The sequence below is a fragment of the Centropristis striata genome, chromosome 6 (genome assembly GCF_030273125.1).
Source record: "Centropristis striata isolate RG_2023a ecotype Rhode Island chromosome 6, C.striata_1.0, whole genome shotgun sequence".
In the NCBI taxonomy this organism is placed as follows: domain Eukaryota; kingdom Metazoa; phylum Chordata; class Actinopteri; order Perciformes; family Serranidae; genus Centropristis; species Centropristis striata.
In genome coordinates, this window is record NC_081522.1 from 18225922 (window position 1) to 18252134 (window position 26213).

The window sequence follows — 26213 nt, forward strand, 5'->3', positions numbered from 1 at the left end:
TTGCATGAAATAAAGCCTTTTTTGATTTTCCACTCCTGTCATTGTTGTGTGATGCTCACGGGAATTTTTGGAACGCATACCAAAGCTAATTGTCATGTGTCAGTCTACACTCAGACACCTGTGGATCACCGCATGGTAGCGGAAACTATTTTAAGAGTCGATCAAAGTCTGATGTGATTATGATGAGGTGAGGACATCCATAGCTCTAAGGGAAACTAAAATAGCCTCGTCCTAAATAGTGATCATCCCTCAAACAGACGCAAAGTGCACATTTAATTTGCAAATTCAATGCTGAAAGAGGCTACTGCGTTAGAAGACAAAATACAATAAAAGGCGTTTGTAAATGCGTAACCCAAGTTATTTCTCTTACACTTTTTTTTCCGGCACAGAAGCACTAATGTTTTTTTATTCCACCATGCAGTTCCAGCGACTTTCAAAAAGGAAAAGGAAACAATTCTCTCAGGGCCTCTTACCTAAACTGTCAGCACCTCGTTCATCATGATGAAATAACTAAAACAAATGTTGTGCAACATAATAACACAAGGGAAATTTTCTCTGAAGGTTAAACACTATTTTAAGCAACTATATGAACAATGACTTTAAGCAATTTAACGTTCCCTCTATAGGCTGTTGAGTGTTTTTGGATCCATGCCTGTGTATCATAGCGAGCCTGTGCTTTTCTGCTTGACTGAGAGTATATTTGTGTGGCCGTGAACGCTGCCAATAGGGAAAATAAAAGTTATGTGAGGCGTGTGTGTGTGTGTGGGTGTGCATTATGCAAATACCTGCGCCTGGTATGAACCTGGACAGGTAGCCAATTGGTGCAGGATAAGGAAGTTAGCAGGATAAAAAACCCATTGTGGTGGGGCAGCACCTAGTGTGTCTGCATGCTTTAATCTGCTTATTCACGTTTTGGGAAGCCAAAGGACTCACCTCATCTCACTGTAAACACTAATCCTCTAGAGTATTGGAATTTCCAGAAATTAGTATTGATCTCTGTTCAACGGTGTTGAGAGTGGATCTACATCAGGCCTGGTCTGACCCCATTCTACTGCTCTGGTAAGCTGCCATGCTGGTGCTGGGCAACCAGCAGTGCTTTTTAAAATGACTGAACACAGTTTGATCAAACTGAAGGCTGCTCTAATAGGCTCAGTGCGCTTGAGCCACTTAATTCTAAAATGCTGAATGTTTTACATGCTTTTACTGGCCTTTTAACTTGTAATATTCAGGTTGAAATTCTGGAAATTGTGTAGAAAAAATTGCATATTTTACATATTTTGTATATATCAATTGTGTTAGACAATTAATAACTGGATTTTTTTCCTAATGAGTTTAAACTGCCAGCACATATGTATGTATGTCACATATGTATTTCATATTGTATATATACTCATACGGTTGTAACCAACTTGCAACATTATGAATAGCTAGATTGTCTCTCCTCACAGGTTATGCCAAAAGCAGGAACAAAATATAACACCCCCTGGGCCATGGTGCAATTCATTAGAACAGAATTTAAAAATCAAAAAACAAGCATGGTACAATAACATTGAAAAGCTTCTGAAATTTTAAAGAAGATTAGAGATGGTATAAATAATATATAGATTTTTTTTTTTTTAATCGAACCTTGAATAGTGCAAACAAACATGTTTTTCCTTCACTTGAATATTGACAAAGAGAATATCAATTTATAAATAAAGTTTTGTGTAATGCTATGCAAAATAATGCATTAACTTTGATATATTCACCCGTACTTGCAGTTTTTCAGCACACATTTGCACTGTCAACACTGCAGCTGATTGTGTTGCAGAAAGGTTACATTAAATGCCATGGCATCAACCTAAAAAAAAAAGTAGGTTTTTGAGTTTCAAAAGCCGTACTTATGAGAAAGATAATAATAAGATAGATAGATAGATAGATAGATAGATAGATAGATAGATAGATAGATAGATAGATAGATAGATAGATAGATAGATAGATAGATAGATAGATAGATAGATAGATAGATAGATCAAATTCTAATTAAAAAATGTAATTGTAATTCAATCAAAAACTGAAAATTGACCAACAGTTTGGTCCAACGCTATCATTAAGCCTAGTAAATGAAATGAATCCAATAATCTTCTGACTGACATGTTGCTTGTGTGACTTCCTTTAGATAATTGTAGCTAATCTCCTCACATCATCACCATGGTATGTGCAGTATAGTTTCCACTATGGTTCAGATGACAGGATATTGATCCGTAACTGTAACTTTGTCTTTGTCTTCTTTTTCTTTGGAACTGCTACATTTCACACTTGCCGTCTTGTTGATAAGATACCTGTTTGGCAGCAGAGACAGTAGTGGGGGTTAACACACAGCATAAGGTGTTTGAGCAGACTTGACAGACTGTCAACTGAGTAGCTGATCTACCTTGGCATGACAGCATGTGTCACCTATCTCCCGTGGAAATCTCATTCACGGATCATGACTTCAGGTTGTTATAAAACTGATTTGCACGATCTTTAAGTAGCTCCGGTCACCTGTCTGTATGTCACATTTGTGTAAGGCTGGCAGCACAGTACCTGCTGTTGAAATGTGTGACAGGGCCGGGCGTAAGGTTCTTTATAACCTGCCATAAAGGTGTGACCGAGATCCTCCAGGCACAGGTGAAGTGTGGGTCACTGTGTAAAGAATTAGATTCATTGTGTAACTGTCTGGAGCAGGTGTTACCCATCATAATGACCTTTGACAGCTTGGTATATAACTCAATAACATCTTTAACAATATGTCACGTTTGTCACGTTTCTTATCTTGGAGTAAAACAATTAATGTCCAGTTTAAAGCACATTTTAAAACACAATGCCATTCAGCAGTCTAAATGCTTGTAAATGCATAAACAACATAATAATAGAACATGTAGAGGCAAAACTCACACTGTAGACTGTGTAGAGTGCAGAGCAGTCATCTAGTTTGGCAGCAGTGTTAATAACTAAGCTAAAGAATAACAGGCTGGAATTGTGTCACATGTCCCAAACATTCAGAAACCATTACCATGTAACAGAGTAACATAAAACCAAACATTGGCAGTGGATAGTGTTAGTTAGTTAGTTATGACTCAGCTATTGTGCATGTGCAACACTTCTTCACCTCTTGCTGGGCAGGAACAGAGGAGCTGTTGAAATTCTGACATGCTTTATTTACATGGGATGCAAATATACCCTTATTTACCTCTATATGTATACAGCACTAACTGCAAATGTGAAGTGTGGAAGGGAGTGAGGCCCATATTAAACGTCATAATAACTGAAGCAGTTGTAATTATGTAAAATCAGTACAGAAAATATAATAATAATTGAAACAGCAGCAGTATTATGTTACTTTAGGCTTTTTGAGCATTTGAAGGCGCAACAAACAGTCCACGACAAATCTGATTACAGATCTGTTTTACAGTGTGTAAGCAGCAAATAAGCCTCCATTAAAACAGAAAACCCAACTAACTCATTTGTCTGTAATTATACATTCAATGGACAGCTTACACAACCCATAAACTGTGCTGACATAGAATTCCTTTGTGGTACTTTTATTAAATGCATTTAAATGGCTTACTAAGCATGGCCGCATAAATGCAATACATTTACTAAATCAACTTATTTACACAGTTTGAATGTTGTAATCCTTAAGATTATAGGCCTGGTTGATTTGATCTTGCTTAGTGCTTACTGCCATGACAAACACATTGCATTTTCTTTGGCTGCTTCACAGTAAAAGGCACCCCGTGTTTTTGTCTTGTGAAGCAGCAGCTGTTGGATTTTTTGTTTGCACAAGCAGAATTGTGCGCTGCATTCCGTATCTGTTCCTGGTGGTGGGAATGATGTCTCACCCGAGTTGTAAAACCAAGATTGGTTTGCTCCAGCCAGGTTAGCCGTTGATAGCCAGTTGTTAACAACACATTACGTAGTGTTTTGCACATACAAACACCATGGTTAAATATCCACAGCTAGAATGTTGGACTGTAATGAGTGATTTAGTCAGACTCAAATTAGACACTTATTAACTGCTAATAAACAAATTATTATAACTAGTGCTGGCAAAAATGAGCTATTCATTTGAAATATGTTGCAAAAATGTTGCAATTAACCCTGACTAAAAGTTCTGGGCAGGCTGGGTTTTAAGGGTTGATACAATGAAGATATGGGTGTCATATGGAACCAGAGAGAGAAAATTAGAGAAAAAAAACCCTCTACTCTTCTATTTCTTCTCTTTTTTAGCATATAGCACTCCTGTAGCGATTACAGATGGCTCTTAAAGTTATGTACTTACTTGATTCCTGTGGTCTAAGGCTAGTACCATCAGGTTGAACGCACTTATTGTAAGTCGCTTTGGACAAAAGCGTCAGCAAAATGACATGTAATGTAATGTAATGTAATGTAAAATTGGTCATGATGTTTTAGGGGCTAAATAATGCTCCAATGTTATACAACTCCAATGTTAGGCTATAGTTTAGCAGGAAAAACTGGCATTTTCAAAGGGTGCCTTGACCTCTGACCTTAAAATACCTGAATGAAAATTGGTTCTACGAGTAGAAATGAGTCTAGCATTAAAAGCTTTGGTCTTAAGATGATAAAAAAAAACAAATATTCAAAAAAATTGTCTTTAATTGTTTTTAATGGATTGACAGCCCTAATCATTACAAGGTTATTCAAGGTTCCTTTAGACTTTCCAAGTGGAGAATCCAATTTCAGTTAGCATTCCAGTTGAATTTCCTACTGGAGACACGGAAATTCCAACTTCCTTGTTAAAATGAATTCACCAGTAATGCCTGTGTTTTGATATGGTGTAAAGAGAACAAACAATGAGGCAGAAATGGTGAACTCCGCCACTAGAAATCAACAGATATTAAGGTTACTGAATGTACATAGTCGCCCATAAAGTTGGAATAATTTGGTTTTCAGACACAATCCTCTATTCATTGTCATTCGATTTTTCATTGTGATATGTTTGGAAGATGATCAATAATGTTCTGTGAAGAAGCACTATATCTTTCAAGAATAAATTACATTGTCACAATCATTTCATGGAAAGAGGTAAAAAATACATGAAGAGCATAAAAAATGGGATTTTGTTTTATTAAAATCATGATGATTAGAATTTTAATAACCATAATAATTCAGCTGAATTATACAAATTGTGACACAAACGTATTAAATTATATATCTGTTACTGGAAAATGTTTGAACTGAATTCACATTAGAATATTTATAGTTGTTTTGTGTGTTGTTGGATGCCCTGAAGCAATCAAGATGATTGTTTATTTTTAATTGATCCATACAGTAAATTACTCCTCTCCTGCCTCAGCTCCTGGGCCATGGTACAACAGGGTGTAGCAGCTATGAGCATAACTCCATCCACCACCCTGGATAGCCAGCTGACCACCACCTGGAGCCCAACCAACTCCTACCCCGATGGTGAGGCCCACACACTCTTAATGAAGCCCACAGTATGCCTTCCACTGACGTAAATCACTTAATTCAATCGTCTGAATAAAAACCCTAAAATGCCTCAAGAAAATATGTTAATTTGTTCTGCTGAAGGATTGTGATTGCTCTCTGTTCAACAATCCACTTCTCTCACAGGTTATGAAACTGAGATGCAAAATGAAAATCATTCAACAATTAACAACTGATGTATTGCTCACCTGGTGAGCCCAGAGCTCTGAAACACAAGGCATGAATTAGAGATTCCCGACTGAGAAGTAGCTCAACAGCTCTTTCAGTAAACTGCTCTGCAGATTAATTATTGACAAATACCTTCAGTGGAGGAATTCATGTTTCCCTCATCAGATATTTATGTTAAAACAAATTAAATGGATTGATGTAGACAAATGTGTTTTAGATTTAGTTTTTCATGCAGAACTACTCATGTGTGTCTCCAGGTCCGATGGTGATGACTGGTTACACAAGTCGCCTGTGGTCTCATGACGCCCATCCTCAGTTCTGGAGTAAATACCAGGTGTGGGAGTGGCTGCAGCAGGTCATGGACATTCACCAGATCGATGCCTCCAGCATTCCTTTCCAAAACTTTGATATGGACGGCCATCAGCTCTGTAGCCTGAACTACCAGGACTTCATCCGTGCTGCCGGCAGCGTGGGACCCATTCTCTTCCACAGCCTCGCAGAGCTCAAGTGGAGCGGTGCGTCTCAGGGTCTTATAGGAGGGCTGAAGGGGAGGGGGGAGAAAGATGATTAGTCTCAATAAAAAGAAAAGCCGGGTGATTCGAGTCCAGTCTTGCTGAGAAGGGATCACAGAGCCGGTCAAGGGTCGCACTGCGTGGTGCTGTGGAGGGGGCGAAAGACTTCTTAAAGCGAGGGAGATGATGGATTTGTTGTTTGCTCTTGCTCGAGTGGGTCTCCTAACAAAGCAAAGAGGGGGTGTGAAGCTGAGAAACAAGCTGGCTCATCCACTGTTTTTTTAATTAGAGTTTGAGGCGTATTGTAAAGAAACTGTAGTTCATAGGCCTGAGGCTTCACCTTTGGGCATTTAACTTTTATGCGCAGAATGTGACTTTAAAGGAAATTAAAACAGTAAAATGATTGTTGTGTAACATAAGGTGGTAAATGACATCAGCATAGTTTATCTAGTGTCTAGAGTTAATGGCATTTCAAAACAAAAGTAATGGCAGGAGACCAGGCACAACAGGTTTAACCTCCAGGTTACAGAAACATTCAAGGTGAACCAAACTGGAGCACAATGCTGCTATTGTTGCTGCAAGGTGTAAAAAAAAAGGTTTCAGTTTCTTGGGACATTTTTTATACTTTAAATGTCATTGTCAAACTGTTTGTCTTACCTGGGTATAATTACCACAAAAACTTGAAGTAATGGGTCCACTGTGGGAATTCCATGTGTCAGAATTTAAATTAGATTTTCCTTGTTGTTGAGAAATGTTTGTCGCTACGTCTCTGTTTCTCTTCCTCTTTGTATCCTGAAGAACTGGTGATTTTTCAAACAAACTTTCACTCCTTTTACTGACTTCGTTTAAGAAGATAAGACATGTTGCAATAAAGATACAGAACCATCCTGTTTTAGGCTCTAAAAGTAAAAGTAGCTCACGGTGTAACATGCAACGTAGTGCCTTAAAAAAGACTTTAAGCAAGGAATTGGTGCATAGTGCTCATGAATGTGAAAGTAAATTACCAATCTTCACATATTACACAATAGTGTCGAATTGAATTTTATGATTTATGCTGGTAATTCATTTCCTTTATCCTTATCTACACAGGACCGTACCATATGGAAATAGGACAACTGGAACTCAAACCAGAATGTAAGAATCTCTCGAACAAGTCAAGAAGAAAAAAAAGCAAAAACATTGATAATACTGCTAAGCTTGTCTACAGTTGTATAGATAAATCTAAATAATCTTTATGTCCTCCCTTATATAGTGGACTTCTCCTGTCCATTTCCAGACGTCAGCTATCCACCTGGAGGTACAGTAAATATTTCAGTCTGCTGCATTATTTCTACAAAATGCTTCATTTGAAATGGATCACAAATAATAATTCATTTTTCCTCTATTAATATAGAAATCTACGATGCCTCAATTCACAGCCTCGCCCCTGCTCTCTCCCCCACCCCTTCCAGCCCTGGTGAGGAATTGACAATTATATTCAACACAACATGTTTCTTAATGGCACCGTAAAATAAGTATGACACATGAAAGAGAAAAAAGATCAAATTATTTGAAGAAAATAATTAGTTTTCTTTCTCTCAGATATCAAAAGGTCTTTCAGTCGTCAGGTCAAAAAACACAGTAAGTAAAATGAACACATCTTTACATATTATTATCCTTTCCTTTTGCCTGAAGCGTACACCATTAAATCTACTTTCTCTCCACACAGACCAGAGGGGCACCCACTTGTGGGAGTTCATCAGGGACATTCTGCTGAACCCGGATCGGAACCCGGGGCTGATCAAGTGGGAAGATCGGTCAGAGGGGGTTTTCCGCTTCCTTAAATCAGAGGCAGTGGCACAGTTATGGGGCAAGAAGAAGAATAACAGCAGCATGACCTATGAGAAACTAAGCCGGGCCATGAGGTACACCTGGAGCTTCAACACATGTAAAACACACTGCAGGGAAAAACTGTTTTAGATACTAATTTTGAATCCTCCTAAAAGTATTTTTTTAAGTTAAAATGTGATTACTAAGTCAGTCTTGACTTTTAGCTTGCTTTTATTTTAAGAGACTGTGGCCTTTTCAATGTTATCATGTAGGTTGTTACTTCACATAACTTTCCTTCTGAGGGAGTGAAACTTTTTTTTGCAAAAATAAAGTTGCTGCACTTTGAGTACAGTCAACATCCTACATGCACACAGGGGGTTTCTTTGCTTTGGCAATAGCTTGTAAAATCTCTGATGAGGAAGAAATTTCACACTGCATTGTTCCTAATCCAATTTACTTAAGCAGCTTATAATGCACTTGAAAAGTAACAAGAAATTTATTTCGAAACAACTTCATGGGTGACATTATTAAGAGTTACACATCTAAAACCAGTGACTTGACCTTTTAAGACACACAGTTCTTATTGCTGATGACCTACAGTGGAGTTGACTCAATTCTGAGCTGCTCCATGTTTTCTCCCCCCTCCCTTTAGATGAACTGAAACGGCCTTCTCCTCAGAAAATCTTCCTGGCTCTTGCAATAGTCACAGCTCTACATTAAAATGGGCTAATCTAATGAGCTTAATTTCATTGTAGTGCGAACCACTGGGAACTACAAATGTGCCCGCAGGTATTGTCACTGTGACCACAAAGCTGATTTACTATTTACTGTGGTGCAGCAGATGGATTTGCAGCTTGATGGCATCACCAAACAGATTGGTGCTCTCTGTTATGAATAACAAAAGCAAAGGAATAACAACCAAACTTAGTTTCTTCTTATTAGAATTCATATGATTAAACTTAGAGAACATTTAAAACACATTTTGAAGGAAACCACATTTATAAAACAACAGAGACACGACTGACAAACTCATCCACTGAATGCAAAAAAAGTGTTTTAAGCTAGGAGTAATTGATAGCTCTGTCTTTTCATTACATATTATATTGAGTACAAATGATATACTCACAGTAATCTGATAAAAGCAGTAGCTATAATACAATATGTTTGCATTAAAAAAGACTAATAATCATTTAATTCAGATTACATTGTGACATGTTTGGAAGAGATTAATAATCAAGTTTTGAGAAGATATACACTTTATCTGGCTATAGTAAATCACATAAATTACATTGTCACAATCATTTCATGGAAAGAGGTAAAAAAATATATATATTTTATTCCAACTTCATGGGTGACCATGTATTTTTTGTGGTGGAAGACAAACACAATGTTGCATATAATGACAAGGATAAAGATAGTGTAACTCTATATTCTTATTATAACCCACAAATCCCATTAACAGAACACAACCAGAAAAGCGTTAGTCCTTTCCTTAATAGTTTCTGACTTCAGCCAACTGACTGCAACCTTTAGTCCACGAGACACAAATCTTTATATATATATATATGTATATATATATATATATATATATATATATATATATATATATATATATATATATATATATATATATATATATATATATATATATATATATATATATATGTATGTATATATATACAGACACTGAGAATGCAGATGCAGAGAAATAGTGATCAATCAGAGCAGAGTGGGCTTTTTCAGCAATGGGGTTTAAAGAGACAGGCGCTAAAACTGAATGTTTCAGACAGGGTGAATACAGGTATATTCAGAGACAGACAGTTTCAGAAAAATAATGTGTTTTTGAACATTAAAGCATTTAAACATGCTCTAGTAGAAACCCAAAATACAAGTATTAACCTGAAAATGTGTATGATACAGTATGTCCCCTTTAATGGATAAGTCTGGTGATAATCTAATCTAAGACAGGCGCTAACATTCAGTTTTAGCGCCTGTCTCTTTAAACCCCATTCCTGAAAAAGCCCACTCTGCTCTGATTGATCACTATTTCTCTGCATCTGCATTCTCAGTGTCTGCACCATCATTGCAGCCAGATAGTGACTATAACAGCACTGCAGCGGCACTTTAAACCAACATATAGTAAAGTTGTGACATCACAACCTTACAGAAGTCCTGACAGCTTTTTTAAAGGAACAGTTACTGAATACAGGCTGTGTTTTCTCTGTGGTTTCAGCATTTTGATACTTTCATAGTATTTAAATAGCACCTAGACCTGCTTATAATCAAATAAGATATGGAAATCTCACTTTTTACAATATGGGACTTGTAAAGGTACTGTTCATATCACACTGTAAACAGTCATAATTTATCTGAGGCACATTTATTAGACATGGAAGTTCTAAAAGATAACAGTAGTATCTAACTAATAAAATAAAGACAAGTAATTCCACTAGAACTACAAAGTATTACACTGCTTTTTTGTATCGTTTTTAGAATTTCAAACACTCTCCCGATGATGTGTAATTTATTTTTTATATATACTATATATATATATATATATTAAATGTGTCTGACATTGTTTGTCTGTCCTCTGTTACAGATATTACTACAAAAGAGAAATCCTAGAGCGAGTAGACGGACGCAGACTGGTTTACAAGTTTGGAAGGAATGCAAGAGGATGGAGGGAGGCAGAAAAGTGACAATTTCATTAATTTATGTCTTTGATGTCGTATGCAAATGTGATGTTTTATTTTACTTTTCATGTGTGTGAACTGTTTACACTGTTTTGATAATTGTATGTTTGCTTTATTCTTTTGTTTTTCTGTCTTCCCTTTGTTGTGACACTGCACTGATGTTCCTTACTGTGCCTTATTAAAATACTTGCTAATTGTAACTGCATGACAGCAGTCAACGCTCAAACATGAGTGTTTACGTGAAATCTCACTGAAGGAAAGGATATCAGAACCATTGTGAATCCTATTTTTCTTACATTTTCTTTACATTTTTTAGACCCTGCAAGTCCCAAAGGAGCACAAGCTGATGGCTTTGAAAACACACATAGCAAAGATATGTATGTTTTGACACTGAAACTGTGAAGTGTCCTTCGGAAAAACGAAATAGCAACAATATGCCATAAGCGTAATGCAGCAATGAAGTACAAAAATGCATAGTCAGTTGATATATTTGTTTGTCTTATTTGGTTCATTTCATACTTTGCATTCATTGAGCTGTAAAGAAAGTGTGTACATGTTTTGATATAAATAAAGTTTGCCATTGTTTTTATTTTATGACAGTCATTTTTCAGGATTTAATGCTTTGTATACATCAAGAAGATGGTAATTCCTGCAACTTTTAAATGTTATCTCAGCCTTTTGAGTTCAATCTAACATATAGATTGCAGATATATTTACTTATATATACTCGGACGTGATCAATATCATCTGTCCACATGGTGTGACTTACATCTATAGCCTCATTTCCATTCCAGTTTAGATTTTGAAATGTCTTGCACTCAGAGATAGTGCAGCTCATTTCTATTTTATCGTGACAGTGTGAAATGCCACACAGTTAATTGTTTGCCAGTGCCTGCCACAGCTGCCAGACTGGTTCCCGCAGGCAGCAGGCTGGGTCTCGATGGCCGACAAGATAAAAGCAGTGTCATAAGGCTCCATTCTTTGCCCTGTGTTCACAAGCAAATGTGGTGTAATCTTCATTCTGATTTATCTGGCTTTCATGAAACCCTTATTTACATAGCTTGGCATTGATTGACACCATGTTTCAGTTATTATCTTCAGCCCTCCCTGCTCTCACACACATCAGTGTCACTAACCAGCGCTGTTATGATGCGAGCTGAAGGAAATTATACCACATGTTCTGATAGTCATCAATCTTCAAGTGTCAGGCCTGATGGAATTTCTTAAACATTGAACCAGGAAATCATCTTTGATTACAAAGTTGGCTATAATTTTGTTTTCCATCGATGACTGGATGAAATACAGAAAATTGCGAACAGAGAATTCATAAATCTGAGTCTGCTTCTAATTAGATTGAGATAATAGCTACTGATTGCCTTATTGTTATATCACTGTACATGAATCAAGCAAGCAATGCTAGTTTAATTGAAGTGCATCCATCATATTTTACTGTTTAGATTCTGTGCTGTTGTATAATATCACACTTTGTAGCTTCTCAGCAGCAACGCTTATCATGGCCCATTTTGCGCTCTTTTAATTTAAATTGCACACCAGCTTTGTTTTAATGTTTCACTAAAGTTATGAGTAACATACATTTTACATAGGGATCAAGAAATAGAATGTTGTGTATGTGTTCTGTGAGCCTAGCCACAAACAAATAAGGTAATGAAGCATTCTGAACAGGATTTGTGTAATATTTTTCTTTCATTTACCTCAATAAGCTCATTTTATTTGCCTATGATACTATAACTTTTCATGCATTGTTCATGAATATTAATATAGCGCAAAAAGATGAACATCATACCATCAGAGGCACAGGCAAACGTCTGAAATGTGGCCTCCGTTTCACTTTTTACTGATGTGGATGCTGCTGTGAGCTGTGATACAGGGACAGGTTTGATGTGACTGAGTGAAGATAAGTAGGATAAACAGTTAGGCAAATTGTCTAGACTGATCTAACCCCTGCAGCACAAAGAGACAGCAGCTTGATTTTCCTAACAGACTGCTGCCCTGTGAATGCAAACCCAGGCTTTACATACCCTCGCTGTGTGAGGATCCGTGACGGCCACTCACATCTGATTCAAATCAGTTATCAGTGGCCTTTAATACGCAATAAAAAATATATGTGTGGAGTTTAGTGTGTGATTCACTGAGGCCTGCGACTTCTCGATAATCAACTGTATGTGGGAGAGGATAGTGTGTCATTTGGGAAAGCACCATTAAACCAGCGTAACAAGTATTTACAACTCTTGGTTGTAAGGCAATGATGGTAAGAAGGCAAATATGCTCTCAAACCGGTTGTAATTGATCGGGAAAAGGAACAAAAACACACAATTGCAGACGAGAAGCGCTATTTAATCCATGTGACTCATTTTAGCTATGAATGGTTTCATTGCACATGAACTGTTCTGCTACGAATAATGCAGACAACTGTCTAGGAAGATGACAACAAAATGTATGTAAAGGTAAAACCCCTGTAAAACTCACTCTGTGTCACACTTGGCTGCACAGATGAAACAATGGCTGCCTTTGTGTGCCAAAAACTATATGCAATATCTGCCCACAAGTGCCTTTATCTCTTATTGTCAGAAAATTATTTTCAGATTTGAATGAGCCACGCAAGGGCTATTTAATTATTTAAAAGGGAGTGCATTAATTCAATCAGATAGATGCTGGAGGAAGAACAGGGAAGTGATGAAAGATAGGCTGAGCATGGGCATAAAGACAGCCAGCTGGGATTTTGTGTCTGTGTCCCATGCCTGCTCAGTGGGGCTATTGTGTTCTCACAGCAGATACACAGTCTCTGCTTATCAGGCCCCCTTATCATTTTCTCTTCACACTCAAATGGACCTGTGAGGCATTCAGCCCAAACTGTGAGTTGGCCAGATTAGAACTGCGTCACTGATGCAGCTTTACTTTTGGGGCGACGGCTGTGTCGCAGTTCACCGCCCACTTAGAAATAACACACTGCTTTATAAAATTAACAAAAGTTAAGAATCAAACTACTCCTTCTGCATCTACATGAAATAATAACCAGCCCTGAAGTCACTGTGCTTGCATAAACAATTGACACTGAAGGGTACTTTACCGTCAGTTGTTTTTGGCATTTGTGATGGGGCAATAACACAAGGAAGTATTTATGAAGATGCAAAGATGTCTTGTCATGAAGCCAGTTTCCTTCTCAGATTTTTTAGAGTTCCCAATAATCTTTATTTCCCCATGCACTTTTGTCTATTTATTCAATAATTTCCTTGTTTGCACATCACAGAAATACTCACACATAGGCTCATGTTGTCACACGTGCCTCTTTTAGAAACAGATTAAATGCTATTAAGTGAAATTCAAAAGCAGAAGCATTACATTTAATTTTTTTTTAGATATAAAATAAAACAACGAGATAGAATGCACACTAAACTAAACAATAAAAAACACTAAGCAGTGAGAAATGGGGGTATAATATTTAATAGTAGTTTAATTGTCAGCATTAGTCTCTCTCCTCTCGTACAATGTTCTGAAATGTAATTAAATTTACAAGTTTTATATTTTTCCTCAGTCGATTTGGTGCATTTCTCACATCACTATTTACATTTGCACAAAACAATTAGTACAAACTGCAAAACCTAGTTGATAACCTGCAAAAGCGTGTAATTTCATGTCAATGAAAGTGTCAGTGACATCAAGATGAAAAGTCCTGACATCATTGTTTATAAACAAGATAGTCAAAAATGTCTTTGTCATGTTTTCATTATGACAGTTTACCCTGTAAATGTTTTTCCAACGCAAAAAAAATCAGATCTTGGGTGACATTACCTGAAAATGCTCAAGACAGCACTAGCTATATACTGTACCATATGCACAGCCATTTGAAAACTACAGTAGAGATACACATTACTGTATTTAGTGAAGTAACTGAGTACAACACACACATTTAAGTTTCACATTTTTATTCCATATGCTCTTTGCAATTCCAATTTGTTCACAGCATTGTGAAAAAGAAGAAGAAAAAACAAATTTACAACAAACATAAACTCCCTCTGGGTAGAGCTGTGCAAAACTGTAAACAATATTGCAGTACATATTGGAACTGAACATACAACATACAACATACATAGTACTGTAAATAATTCATGCACATCCAGACGTTCCTCTGTCTGGCCACATAGTTTCATCTACATCACAGACAATACTATCTCTTGCAATGCAGTGAAGAAAATATCTCCTCGAGTGGTGAATCCACCCTCTGCAGTGAAAGCTGAGGTTCACCTGAGAGAAATTATTCAATTTAGGAGACATTTTCAAAAGGTTTTGAAAAAAATATATAAAATTAGCTTGACAGATTTTGACAACTAGTTCAACATTTTTGTATGTAATGACTCAAGCAATGGGATGAGGACTATTAGTTGTATATGGAATGGCTATCCAGCATTCACAAGTACAGTTCATTTTGACATACATGATATAAGCAAATGATAATGCTATAAAACAGCAGAGAGTTGTATGAAAGCAAATGATGCATGTCCAAAAGCATTTGCAGTTTGTTATAAGGAATGAGGAACTGCTATTGTGAAGTGCACAAATGACTAAATGTTGTGGAGGTTTAACTAAATGCTGTGTAAATGTTTATAGTGATGTGAGAAATGCACCAAAGTGACTGAGAAAAACTGTAAACACAGTGATACTTTGTACAGCAGCGTTTTACATTCCATCCAACAGATGGCAGTACACCCGTGAGCACTGGAGTGACGACCAATTTTGAACACAACAGAACAACAATGTAAAGGACCTCGAAGGACCTAAAAGACTAACCTATATTTTGCCTGCTCATTTATCTCTAGGTAAATAAATACTGCATGTTTGTTCACCATAGATAGGTGATAAATCATCGTACATTTCCTAAAGGTTTCTGGACTCGGTAATTCTCATAAGAGTGATTCAAAATTGTAAATGATGCCATCCCTCTCCTTCCGTGCTGTTTAACTATCAGGCATTTGAATGGACACGTCTCACCGACGGAGGACGACAACATGGCGGCGTCCCTGCGTCTGGGTCGTCAAGGGATTTTATTTGGTCTTAGATTATCTAACGTTAATAAATGTTTATGGGCTACACACCCATGGCAGGAGCATGTCAGATACTTCTTTCGGTCACCATGGATACTCGGTGAGTGTTGACATAGTAACGGGTATCTGTTGTCCTTTTCTGAGCCAGCAGCCTCTGACATTTGCTATCTTCGTTTTCTACTCCCATTAATGATGTAACTAGGTTACTTTGTTATCGCTTTTTTAGAAAAATGATAACTATTAACTGTTGTTAAATGTGCTGACTGGTTGGTCGTATTCCTGCCTGACGCCTAAATGATGGGGACATTTACGTTAACGTTAAGCCAATGCTAACAGGGTGTTACCAACGATTTAGCTTGTTAACGTTATATTGTTACAGATGCAGATATATGTAACAATGTAACAAACTGTCGTGCATTTTAAATGCTTGTAAGAGTCAAGTCAATTTTATTTATATAGCCAAAAATCACAAATCACAGATTTGCCTCAAAGGGCCTTACAGACTGTACATGGTACCACATCCTCTGTCCTTAGACTCCCACAGCGGCCAGGGAAAAACTCCTCAAAAAACCCTTGTAACAGGGGAAAAAGAAGAAGAAACCTCAGGGAGGACGACAGAGGAGGGATCCATCTCCCAGGACGGACAGACGTCAATGGATATTGTTGTACAGGGCAGATCAACAGAGTAGAATAGAATAGATAGAGGTTGAAGGGAGGGAGGGAGGATAGAGAGAGACAGACAGACAGACAGACAGACAGAGAGAGGAGCAGGAGTTCTGGGAAGGGCACAGCACGACACCCTGTGAAAGAGAGAGCAAAGAAAAGTGTGAGTACTCTGGGAAAATAAAAGCATGTGTTATTGTGACATCAGAGAGAGAGAAGAAAAGAGGGACCCGGTGTATCGTGTCCCCCGACACATTGGGCCTACAGCGGTATAACTATGGGCTGGTCCAAGGCAGGCCCGGGCTAGGGCCGGTCTCAGCCAGCCCTAACTATAGGCTTTGACAAAGAGGAAAGTTTTAAGTTTACTCTTAAATAAAGAGAGGGTGTTTGCCTCCCGTACTGAGACTGGGAGATGATTCCACAGGAGAGGAGCTTGATAACTGAAGGCTCTGGCTCCTAATCTAGTTTTAATAACTTTCGGAACCACAAGTAACCTAGAATTTTGGGAGAGTTTGATTGTTAGGTTAAGGGAGGAGCAACGTAATTTACCCACGTAGGTGTCAAATTGCAAGAAAAAAAAACTGTCACTGAACATCACCATAACGTTGTTTGTATGGATATGGTTAATTCTGTCAGTTTTGCTAGCAGAATCCTCTTTGTAATGCAAAAAACATTGCAGGTTCTATGAGTAGCTTCTGGGATTTTGTCTGAAAACCTTATTATTCTAGACTGTAACCAGTTTTTTCTGGGGGGGTTCCCTTTATGACATGTCAGTCTGGTCTCCCAAGATTATTTGACAATATGAGTACATGCACACTGCAGCTCCCTTGGGTGCATATAACCAGATCCAAACATTATACAGTGTAAGGACCTTTATTTATATTTTCATCGCTGTCTTTTATTATGTTTGGGTGTGTGTGTGTGTGTGTGTGTGTGTGTGTGTGTGTGTGTGTGTGTGTGTGTGTGTGTGTGTGTCCGTAAAGTATAAGAAGATTATTTGATCCCATCTCTGATTTTTCAATGACTTATTTCCAAAACTTTTTTAGCATTTTTATAGCAGATATTTTTGGTTGGCTTGTAGGAAATTACAGGTGCTACTAATAACATTAACAATGGCTCAGTTCTATTTAACTGTCAAAGTCAACATGCACAATACCAGCACTGTAAATACAATACTATCAGATTTCATAGATCCAGAAATAATGTTGTATTTAACATCTAGTAACACCTTACTGCTTGCTAGACAGTATTCTCCACCAGTAATGGGCATGGTGAAAAGGTTCAGGGTAGATATAATTGGTTGTTGGAAGAAACTAAAAGGTAGTGTGAGGGGAATATTTAATAGGTTTTCCTTAAAATGTGACATTTATTTATGACTATTGAACTGACAAAATGCTGCTCATAAATTTTAGTCGATTTTTACTGCAGACAGTTTGACATGCCATACTGTAGCAAGCAAAGCAGTGGTGTAGCTTATCCCATTAATGATGGCTACTTTCCAAACTGTGCCAGTAAGCAAGCATGAACACTCACAGGTCACTGGAACTGAAAGACCCAAATGGAATGCAGCCATTATTAATGTTAATAATTAGGCCAAATTGTGTTTTCCTTGCTTTTGCATGTCAGTATGTCTGCTGGGTCTATTACTTGTGAAATACACTTCTGTGTTAAAAATGTATAGTTATTAATGTTAACTGACATATGATATACATTTTAACTGCTGTTCAACTTAATATGTAAATATGAAAACAAAGTCAGACAGATTGTTCTTCAGACACACAAACACACACACACACACACACACACACATATATATATATGGGTGGTTGACGTGACGCTCAATTTTTGTGTTCCCAGTGACAAATATAAGTAAAATTTGATAATATTTCATTAAAATTCATTTTTTAATATGCAGTTCATTCTTCTACATCTTATCCATCTGCAAACAATGAGTATCGTTCTTCAACTATGCAAATATTCTGTTTTGAACATGATATTTGTCCACCGGTGCAACTGTACTGGGTAGCATTACTTATCTTAAAACAACTGTAATTTAATGAAAAATTAATCTAAATACATTGAAATACTTGAATGCATGTCATACAAGTGTTTACTTAATGAATCTAGAGGTTATAACTGTTAAGGTCCCTATGTAGAGTTATTATGACACATTACATTTTGTCCGCAAAACTGGTGTCCTCCTGGAGCAACGCCATTATGTAGATATAAAACAGGCATTAATGTGACCACCCCATTACTGAGAGGGGTCCTTCCAGAATCAAGAAGGACAGAAGACATCTCTGGAGCAGGAGGACTGCACACAAGATCACTTCTGTCTCAAATATTTTCATAATATTACTTTTTCCGTGCAGTGTTGGAACTGGTCGTCTTAAGGTAGTCCTTTGGTACAACGCAATTTAAGTATTGATCTGAATATTTTTATCAATTTACATTGATTGATCATTGAAAATAATGTAAACCTTAACACTGTTACTCAGGATGAAGAATGTCTCTCATTTAGCTAGGCCGCAAACTAGCATTGATCATTGAAATGTCCACTGGTGAAACGCACTGTCCTATAGTACAACATGAAGTCAGTTTCACTTATTTTTTTCCTTTACTCCTATCATAATGAACTTTAACATAGTGAAAGCAAACATGTAAACAAACATTTTTTGTATTAAAAGTTTTATTGAAAAATTAATTTAAATATGCAAAAGAGGTATAATCTGAGTCTAAAAAATGAATGAAGGTTAATGGACAATTTTTTGGGGGTATGTTTGATGTGGAAATATAATTGGGACAAACTAATATGCCTTTGGCTTATCTATCTTATCTGTCCAACATTCTCTGAATTAAATAATGACATTCTTTATTTTGTTGCACCGGTGGACACATTTTAGGGCTACCACACCAAAAAGTGCAAAATATGTGAAGAATTAGAAATGGACACATTCAATTTTGAATTATTATATACATATAAGGGAATATAATTATATATCATTTGACATATATTTTTGAATTATTATTTTTTTCACTTTGAATTTGAGTTCACGTCAACCACCCATATATATATATATATATATATATATATATATATATATATATATATAAACAAGAATGGGAGTACTAAATGGTATTCTTAATTTTCAGATCCTGAAGGAAAATGTAAAAAGTGAAGTAACGAAAATATTGATAGTACAGAAATACTGTTTTTTTGTGACTTTGCCAAATTTCCAGCAGAGGGCAGCAGCATATAACATGCCCAGAGACCACACATTTTTTTTTATAGAAAGATGATATATTGATATTAAAGGCAGCAAACCCTACATGGCATCTAAAATGCCTAATTTCTTAATCATTGCCTCTTTTTTTTTTACATACTTTAACTTCAATTTGTAACTATTATGTATTTATTCATTTGAATATTACTTTCTTTTGATTTCGGATAGATAAGAGATTAGATTAAAGCCTTATGGTCCAAACATGGTGGAAAAAAACTGCTGAGTTAAGAGTAGAGTTGCTACAATCTGTAAAGTGATTGACTATTTGGATAATTAATTTATCATAATTGCTTTTATTCGAAAATGGCAGAAAATGTTGTTATCAGCTTCAAAATCAGGGATTTTGTGCTTTTCTTTGTTTTATATCTTATTAAAGTGAATATCTTTGTGTTATGACTGAAAAAACAAGACATTTCAGAACATCCCCTTAGACTTTGATGAACTGGGATGGATTAATTAAAAAAAAGAAAATCAGAAGATTAATTGGAAATGAAAATAATATATATAATATAGTATAATATAGGCCTAGTTGAGACTTTTGATCAATTCAATAATAAATAAATTAAAAAATATATATAATGTATGTGTATATGTATATATATTAATGTTTGTCCAGTGGTTGTATATACTTCTTCTAATGACTATATGACTGAAATATATTCAGGACATGGCCTTATTTGGGTCATATCCAATAAAAGAAAAAGTACTGCCAACACCCTTTCATATCTTCCCTTTCCTGTGTCCCATACATTTACTTTTTCCTTCCATTATCCATTATATCACTTTCTCTTTCTATACACCATAAATGACTGCATGTTGTGAGCAGTTCACTGAGCATATGGAGTACAATAAATCAAAGAGAGTCTCTTTTGAGTCGTGCAATGTCTAAGCAATATGCTCGACTGTTCTTTTATGTTGAGCTCTGCGGGCAGGTTGTAGTAAAGCAGTGATGCCTCTAGCAGCCTGGAGAGTCCCAGTGCCCACCACAGTGCTGTGAGCCAGTTGAACCCTGGCCGACCGACTGACTGACTGCAGCCGGTGACAGTTGGCCGTTTCGATGGTTGCTCAAAGGCCTGCAAGAGTAGGAGTGCCTCTGCAGCCTCTGGTGCGGTGTCAGCGACAATCACAATTTCATAAGTGACCTGGCAGCGTTCTTCTGTCACAGTGGCCCTGTCACTTCCTGTGCCTTGCTTCAGAGGTGCATGTTAAAACCCCTCTGAGGCCTCGGCCAAACACTGCTACTCCTGGGCATCTTACTTGATTTATTTTGACATTCATATAGCAGAGCTGATGCGGAAAGCCCTGGCTGTAGGGATGTTTTCAATATGATTTTTATGGAAATATTTCTGCTGTAGTTTTAACCCTGAGGTGCACATTGTCTATTCTCTTTCTGTCCTGTAGGTGTCACCCCAGTCAAAGTCCAAATGCCTGCTCTTTCCCCCACCATGGAGGAAGGAAATATAGTCAAGTGGCTGAAGAAGGAAGGTAAAAAAAAAAAAAAATCCATGACTTAAGACTCCATTTGCCAGCTCTCATTACCACATGTTTCTGCTTGACTTCTTCTAACTAACCTGCTAAATCTACTGTTTATGCATGTCATTCTCACAGTAATACCCTCTGTGTCTGCAACACCCTCTGATCCAAAAGCTCAGCATTTCTTTTCCACACAATGATGGACCAACTGTAGCACTAATCATTTGCTCAATGACATCACATTGCTCTGTAAGGCACAGGAGTGAGAACTGGAAGCACCTGAGGGCCTTTGGTGGCTAATTGGCTCAAGGAAATACGGCAGTCACTATTCATCACTGCTTAGCAACTCTGCTCAGCCAGGCGCCTCAACCACACTCTCATTTATCAGGAGGCAGCATACTGAATTCTGATTGGCCGCTCTGCTGTGTTGCCATGTGCTTCTGTGACTTGGGGTGAGATATATGTACATGTGTGTAAGTGAGAAAGGGAAAGCGGGAAAGATAAATTCTCAGTGACAAGAAAAAAAAAAACATCCGGGGTGCTACATTTCTACTTCTAAATTCATCACAGGGTTTAAAGAGGGCTTACAGCAACAACTTATTATAAATTGTGGTTATGCGATTAATTGTTCTGCAATGGAATGTCTTTTAAAGAAGTTTTTGTAGTGTACAATATTAAGTGTATAATATTTTATAGTGAGGCTGCACAATTATGGCAAAAATCAAAATCATGATTATTTTGGGGTCCATGTTGAGATCACACACACACACACACACACACATACATACATACATATATATATATATATATTATATACGTAAGATTAAATAGATCAAATATGTTGTAGTGCCACAATCTGAAAATAAGTTAACATAACATTTTTGGTAAAAAATAAATAAATAAAATAAAATATATATATAACCATATCACTTGAATAGGAAAATATGCTGTTTTCCACAGATTTATATTAGATTTATATGAGCAGGTCATGTATGTTGACATAGCTATGATCTGCATATCTATGTAGTCTGAATAGCATTTTTTGTTGTTATGTCTGTTGCCTTTCTGATAGAGCAGAGGTGAAAAGGCTTGAGGTCGCCTGTTTAATCTTTAATGTTGCACATCACACCTAACCCCTGGGGTCATATGGTGTTAAAGCCTCATACAAATCCAATTTTGACTCCACTACTGCTTGCTCTCAGGGGCTTCCAACGTCAATACTCCCTCCGCTCTTTCAACCTTCCCCTCACCCATCCCAATCTACTCTTTCATTGTCCCACCCTGTTTCTCCTTTTTCTCCCCTTCCCACGCATCTCTCTACCTTAAACATAGCCTACAAACTCATTTTTTAGGAATTAATTCAAGGTTTAAAAAGATGCTTTTTTTGCCTCCGTCATTGTACTTTTCTTGATTTTGCAATTATTTGCTGCATGCCCAGGCCAATGCACTCTCTTCCAGCTTTTTCTGCCAGAAGATTGAGATGTGACTGCATGTCAGATCTGGATAACCTTTGACCTTCAGCCCATATACCTTACCTCCTCCTCCTCGCTTCTTATCACATGGACATATGTCACAAAGACGGTTCAATCATACCGTGCCTACACTTGACTTCTACATGAAAAGATTAACTGCAAGTGCTAAAGGTTAGATATTTCTGGGGGCTACAATGTAACCAAAACATTCTTTATCTTCAGCATTAAACTATTGATTCCTTATAAGTATACGACAGGCTCTGCAATAGTTTTTCTTCTACCCTCCTTTGTGTCAAAGGAGACGGTAAGATACACTGGACTATCTATTATTCCACTGGAAGCCCCATTTGAGTTGTTGCACGAAACAGGTGTAGCACAAAATGGATATCTGAACATGGAGGAACTGAACTAGTGGCTCCTAATTGCTATCCTCTTTGGCTGCTATAAGCAGATGCTAATATATTCCAGCTCTCTCATGGGGTGGACCAGTGGGAATCTACCGGGATTCTAAGGATAGGCAAAGATCTCGCCTTCTTTCAGACACGCCGCATTTCAGTATCTCACATTCTTTCCCATGAAACATTGATTAGGCTCTTCATTTGATATGTAGGCTAAACCCCGAGCAGATATTTTCTCACATAACCTTTTTGTCCCTTCAATGGATTTCTTTCATTTGCATGCCATCTTATTTGTTCTGTGTGTGGAAATTCCCAGTGAAAGACAACATGATTCTGATTATGATTCATGCTTTTCTAATCATAGCTGAAAGGTGAGTCATTTGCACTTTAACTAAGGTCAGAAACCACTGCCTAATGAAGAGATTGCTGTGGGACTTAGGTGCTAAAAATGCAAAAAAAAATAAATGTTTTGCTGAAATTCTTGGATGTGTTTCTTTACTTTTGCAGGTGAGGCAGTGGCAGCTGGAGATGCCATTTGTGAGATTGAGACTGACAAGGCTGTTGTCACCCTGGAATCTAATGATGATGGTATCATGGCAAAGATAATGGTGAGTGAGCAAAAACAGACATTAACCTCTCTTATAAGGTACAGGAATAAAGATATACTTGGTGGGTTAAGGGAGTATTTAAATTTTGCTTCTGCCTTAAAAGTATGTAATGTCAGTGATTTTCTGGAGTTATTACTATGTTTTTAAATGAGTCTATATTCACTTCAATTATAGTCCTGTTAATGTTTAAGTGTGAATGTTTCAGGATTCCCTCATCGCCTATACTAATTGGCTACGCTTGTTAAATCTGCTCTCCCTATACAGTGACAGCAAAGCTTTGACGAGGGGTCTTCAGTGACAAATCCGTCTCTCCTCCCACTCGCCCCCCCATTGCGCTGTTTGTTGGTTGAATTTTTAATAGGCTGGCAAAGACAGAGCAATCCATTTTCTTTCATCAGTACTCAGCCACACGATTGTCCCCTTTAACATAAAGATGATGTTTTTTATGTTTTATCTTTTGCTTTTTGACGGATCAGTGAGAGATCCGAATGCGGTACGTGAAGTGGGACGAACTTAAGTTTCCTTTTATTTCAGCTTCCCTATATTAATAACTGAGTGAAGGTAGTTCTATGTTTGTGAGCACACAAAAGCAAGAGAATGCCTTATCTAATAACACAACATGTCTTATTAGCCATGTCATTTTGGACATGCTCACATCATGGTGACGCCTGAGTGGAGAAGGGTTTAATTAGCTGATATGTCTGTTTGTTCAACCCAACGAAAAACAAATGCACAGCCAGTCTGCACCAGCAAATGCACATCACAAATGAGCACACAGATGCACTATTTATGAACAATACACACTCTGTTTCATATGTACACGCAAAGACTTACAAAATGGCTAAATTAATCAATCAATTACTGGATAATATGTCTTTTTCCCTTCCTTTCACTTCACTTGCTTCCATTCTTCCACATTCCCTTACTCCATCCTTGTCTTTGCCACTATGGGGATGAGGTAGTTTCCATAGCAACCACCCAAGAATTGGGGGTAGGGGCTTTAGAGCTGAAGCTGGCAAAGAAAGATGGTCTGCATTAGATAAGCCCCCTAGCACTCTCTCCCTCTCTTTTTCTCTTGCTCTCTCTCTCTCTCTGAGAGAGTATGTGTATAGTTAATAAGAAAAACATCAGCTAGTGGCAATATCTAAGAGATTTCTGTGCCCTTATATGGCATGGTCAATGTGTCTTCCACTTTGTCTGGGTCATGGTGTTTCAGGTCTTAAGGCTAGGGCTAGGGTAATTGGGGCTCGCCAAGCACCCAGTCGGTTTCTAATTTAGAGGCTACCATAATTACCTGCCTCTGGCCAAATGCCTTGACAGGCTGCAGTAGACGTGGGACTTGCTGTGCTCTACAGGGGTTATTTATGGGGGTCAAGTACTGCTATGGCCCTCGACCAATTTCCAACCCTGGCTTTTGGGGGTGAGAGAACAGGGGATAGATTCAGCTCTTGTTGGGATGTGGATGTTGGGGGGTAGGGACACCAGCGCCCTGAACACAGATTACTGTATCTCATCATATTATTACGGCGTTGCTCTCCCATGACCCGAGGGCTTCAATCTGAAAATCAGCCCTGGGTGCAATCACTTATATCCAGGAGGAAATGACGCATATGTGTTTGCAGCTACTATAGATGCCCATAGCTTCTGTGTTCAGATGTATTTAAAGCTTCTTCGCTTTAAATTGAGAATACTGGTCAAGAAATGTATTGATCTATACATCACAAGGTGGTTGGTTGTGGATGATTTGGTGAGTGATATGAATTACACGGCAGACTAAAAGATGAATAGAAGGATGAATTGATGAAGGTATCCAATACATTCTGCAGTGCTAACCTTTCAGTTTCCCATTCATCACTCTCTTTCCCCTCCTCTTTTCATCTCCACACACACTGTCATACAAGGGATCAGTTTTAACACCAGCTATGTGTCTTCTAAATCAATTGCTAGCATAAATCACTTTCTAACCATGCAGGATTCTAAGGTCACAATGGGTGAAAAATCTGTCTCTTGTCTGATCCAGAATCTCAAAATGAGCATAAATAACCCGAGGGCTGTTGGCAAAATGGCTGAATTGAATTGGCTTGCAATCCATATTTTTTCTCCAAGAAAGGACAGCAGTGCACTGGAGAACGTTTTTGGGATTGAGGTGACACAGTAAACAGAAAGTGCAGAGAAAAAGAAAATATGGAATAGATAAATTGAAATGACCAGAGATAAAGGTTCCTTGAAAGTTCAAAATCAGGATGCTGTGGTTATATGTTAAGAAAGATAAACAAGCATGTTCAGAATGAATGAGGTGACTCATGATTTGCGGCTTGAATTGTGTTTTATTTGTGAGATTACATTGGACTGGCAGACTGGTTTTTCGAAGACACAGGATGTTGCTGAAATCCTCTTTGTGTGATATCTGTCATGCTCTATTGATCAGAGACAGACTTTGTCTCACTTGCCTCACTCCCCAAACAAGAGCCCTCTCGCTCTCTCTCTCTCCCTCTCTGTTTATATGAATTTCTGGGTTCAATCCATCTTCCTTTTTACAAATAAACCAAATCAAACTCTATACTTTGAGGGGTTAAACTGTGG

At 37.5% G+C, this 26213-nt stretch overlaps 2 protein-coding genes across 3 annotated transcripts in view; both read left to right on the forward strand.

The window, feature by feature from the left end:
- Window positions 1-922: 922 nt before the first annotated feature.
- Window positions 923-11211, forward strand: ehf (ets homologous factor). 2 transcript variants are annotated; one of them, XM_059335673.1, is made up of 9 exons: window positions 923-1059; window positions 5315-5448; window positions 5916-6173; window positions 7260-7304; window positions 7423-7467; window positions 7564-7626; window positions 7752-7790; window positions 7879-8074; window positions 10579-11211. In XM_059335673.1, exons 2-9 carry the CDS (start codon window positions 5349-5351, stop codon window positions 10676-10678), a joined length of 846 nt encoding a protein of 281 aa, XP_059191656.1. In that variant the 5' UTR covers window positions 923-1059; window positions 5315-5348; the 3' UTR covers window positions 10679-11211. The 2 variants fall into 2 exon arrangements, with proteins under 2 accessions (XP_059191656.1, XP_059191655.1); XM_059335672.1 differs by having other exon boundaries at window positions 927-1059; window positions 5339-5448.
- A 4259-nt stretch (window positions 11212-15470) lies between these two features.
- The window catches only part of pdhx (pyruvate dehydrogenase complex component X), a 32508-nt gene continuing 21765 nt past the window's right edge, over window positions 15471-26213 (forward strand). Inside the window, exons 1-3 of the mRNA XM_059335820.1 lie at window positions 15471-15832; window positions 21081-21164; window positions 23530-23630. Coding sequence (XP_059191803.1) covers window positions 15697-15832; window positions 21081-21164; window positions 23530-23630 — 321 coding nt within the window. The 5' untranslated portion in view covers window positions 15471-15696. The remainder of the gene's footprint in view (window positions 15833-21080; window positions 21165-23529; window positions 23631-26213) is intronic.

Coding starts and splice junctions, on each gene's coding strand:
- ehf (XM_059335673.1), top strand. CDS start 5,349: ATGGTACAACAGGGTGTAGCAGCTATGAGCATAACTCCATCCACCACC. Junction 5,449..5,915: donor AACCAACTCCTACCCCGATG/GTGAGGCCCACA, acceptor GTGTGTCTCCAG/GTCCGATGGTGATGACTGGT. Junction 7,791..7,878: donor TCGTCAGGTCAAAAAACACA/GTAAGTAAAATG, acceptor CTCTCCACACAG/ACCAGAGGGGCACCCACTTG.